Source organism: Cryptomeria japonica, chromosome 11, assembly GCF_030272615.1.
Source record: "Cryptomeria japonica chromosome 11, Sugi_1.0, whole genome shotgun sequence".
In the NCBI taxonomy this organism is placed as follows: domain Eukaryota; kingdom Viridiplantae; phylum Streptophyta; class Pinopsida; order Cupressales; family Cupressaceae; genus Cryptomeria; species Cryptomeria japonica.
Window position 1 is genome coordinate 112,899,335 of NC_081415.1, and position 3,158 is coordinate 112,902,492.

The 3,158-nt window shown below is 39.2% G+C and overlaps 1 protein-coding gene across 1 annotated transcript; it reads right to left on the reverse strand.

Moving 5' to 3' along the window:
- Positions 1-243: 243 nt before the first annotated feature.
- Positions 244-2,406, reverse strand: LOC131037648 (putative UPF0481 protein At3g02645). The gene has a single exon (XM_057969835.2). The coding sequence runs from the start codon at positions 2,047-2,049 to the stop codon at positions 589-591; it is 1,461 nt and encodes a 486-aa protein (XP_057825818.2). The 5' UTR covers positions 2,050-2,406; the 3' UTR covers positions 244-588.
- Between the last annotated feature and the right edge of the window lie 752 nt (positions 2,407-3,158).

The window sequence follows — 3,158 nt, forward strand, 5'->3', positions numbered from 1 at the left end:
AATCCTATTGATTGATTCTCCCTCTGTTCACGGTGTCCAATTCTAGAGTATTTCAAATACCCAACTATAGACTTAAGCATCCGTGTCAATTACGAATTCAAAATGCATCAGAAAGGTCGTCACTTGTGGGTACTTGGATATAGGTTCTTGTTCGGAAGTCACCATTTACTAAAATTTGTGAACTAATATTTGCGATCTGCAGTAACACAGAAATACATCAGGAGTAGGAGTTTGAGACACAAATATACAAGTGTGTCTACTCAACTTGATTTGATATATTATAAAAACTAGGAATTACAGACACATTTTCTTTGAGTTTCAGTAAACCAGACATGAAATCTTACTACAAAACTCTTGGCATAGGGATGTCACTAAGGTATCTTGTAAATTAAGACATGACACAATTAACAAACATGATGTAGAGATGACCTTGCCTAAAAAGCATGTCACCAAAATAACTAGCAATGGTAGTAAAACACAGGGCTGATTCGAAAATTACAAACACATCACTGGGGTGGCTTCAACCGAAAGCCTACTTTGAATTGACAAAGCTTTTGGGACAGATAAGGCCACTTGAAGAAAATATATCTACAAGGATTTATAGTGTTTGGGCAGTTGATAATATGAGAACAATGTCTGCAAGAAAGTTAGAACAAGCAGAGTGCATGCTCCCAACACTGATGCAGCTCGCCATGGCTTCGAGAAATGTTCCTGGAAATACTCACCTAGTAAAACTCCATATCTACTTCTGTAATAAGCATTGACATCCTTGATAGTTTGGTCTGTAGGCTCATATGCACTCCTCCATATTGATCTGCGAATGCCATTCCACAGATTGCTTATTTCTTTACTACTTCCCAAGTTGCTGCTGATGATTCCATACCTTTTAAGCACTGCAACATCAGAAGGAGTGTCAATGAGTTTGTCCATCAGATCTGCATAGCAAGTAAACACTCTGCTTTTACACGTCATGAAGGCTTCCACTGCTACCATATTTCTCAAGAAGACATCTGTTCTGTAATCCATTTCTATACAAGGAAGGAACATTGTAGAGCTGGCTCTATCAAATCTTATTTCTTCAGATGCCCATGTAAAAGGTGCAAATTTTACTCCTCTCTTGTGTAATTCTGTGGCCGAAGGCAGATTTTTGTCAACTTTGATATATGATTTTGGAGACAAAAGCTCTCTAAATCTTGATGTTATCTGGTGAAGGAAGTGAATTTTTTTCGACCTAACCATGGCTCTATTCTGTTCACCTTCGACAGAGACCGTAACCTGACCAGCATTCTTCTTTGAGACAACAAAATTGTAAAGGCATTCCAGTATATGTCTTTCATCAATGGAACTATTGAATTGTGCCACTGTAATGGAACGATATGACTCTCCAACATGTATGAAAGGGGAGAACATATTACAGGCATGTGATATTGTAGATTTGAGTTTGTCCAATGCTTGAGTTCCTGAGCCAGTCTCCCATTCCAGAACTTTTTTCAAAATGAAGAGTGGGACTTGATTCTCAAGCTTAAAAATATCAGCCTGAAGTGGGAAGAACAATGGGCTCTTTCTTTCTGGGTGAAAAACCTCATCCATGCTTTGAAAATAAGGGTTTGCCTGTTGAAATCGTGGGCTCCGACATTCATTATAGCAGCCAATAAACTCCAGAATAAACACAGCATCTCGAGCCATCATCCACCCTAGTACTTCATTGCCGCATTCAATATGATTATTGTAGCTGTTCCTTATCTCCTCCCCCATACCAATTATCTCTTTAACCAAATCCTCGAAAGTTCCATTTGCTCGTTTCTCAACTTGGACAGTAAGCCGAGATTTATATCTTTCAGCCTCATAGAGTTCAAGCCTAAGGTGATGATAAGGTCCTAGAGAAGCTACCTGAGGCAGGTATGCTTCTGGCCTTTCAATACGCAAGGGCTCTGGTATGGTGAAAATGTATGGATGCACATGAGATGCTATCCCTTGCTCTTCTCCATGCTTTTGTGTATTTTTAATTTGCTCCAGCCATTGAGAAACCCCTACTTTAGGAACAAACATCTTTTCTGGTTTTCAAACTCAAAAGAAAAAAAGGAAATGAGGAGAGAATCGTGCACCTTATCAAGGATCTCAGAATTTTTTCGGTGCTTAGCCCTTTTGGGTAGTCAAGCAGTTGGACAAGGAATTCTTATTCCAGACAAGCCTATGGACATAGATTTGTCTCGTGGTAACCTTTGAATTGCCTTCACTGTAAGCAGCCCCCAGGATTTTAGCACTCCATCAGAATCAATGTACAGTGTAGTCGACCTCGTCAGCAGTCCAACTTCATTGCTGGAAAATGCACGGGAACATTGTAAATTTGACGTTGAATTGACATGCTGCGCATTTTTTTGGTTTTTTTGGGTCGATAATGATAGAATGCCCCCGTCAATCCATAAAACTAAAGCGATTTTGGCATATTTGATGATGAAGGCTTTTTATTATTAGTGCACGACCTATCGTGCACAGGTATATTCCATGAGGATAGGCAATAACAATCTTTAACTGATTAGGCATCTCACTAGAAGATCTCATGTGCTACCTATTGACACTAGACATTAAATGAAATGAAAGTTGCTAGGGAAAGGATCCAGTAATTGTGCACCCTAACTTCACACTTCTCAAAATCTTACGTGGAAATTTTAAATCACTCCGATTTTTTTACAACAGCTTACTTGGCAAGTCCCCTGCTTATAACTAAGGTTTCAGGGCCACATCATCAAATATGATGCCACATCAGCATGCTTTTTGCCAAGTTGTCCAAAACAGCCCCCAAAAAAAGTGAGACCCATAGGTGTGCAAAAGGGCCCCAATACTTGTGCAACTGATGTGGCATCACATGATTGGTTACTTTTCACAACAAATAGTATATTTTATTCGATTATTGGTACTTATCATACAACTATTGGTGCAATGTGTACAAAAGTTGGACATTAAATCAGCAAGTATGGGGGTATTAAATCAACAACTTCTATCACAAGAATTGGAACATGCTCAACTACTGGGTCCTTTCCCCTAGTCCTTTCTCACCGACTAGAGTAAATTTCAATGATACAAAGGCAAAAATGGGCATCTAGAACACTTTTGGCGCTGACATGGTCAATAAAAGTAGTTCGAAGAGTTTTCACTAC

What these genes read in the sequence shown, in the direction of transcription:
- LOC131037648 (XM_057969835.2), bottom strand. Translation starts at nt 2,049, where the DNA reads ATGTTTGTTCCTAAAGTAGGGGTTTCTCAATGGCTGGAGCAAATTAAA.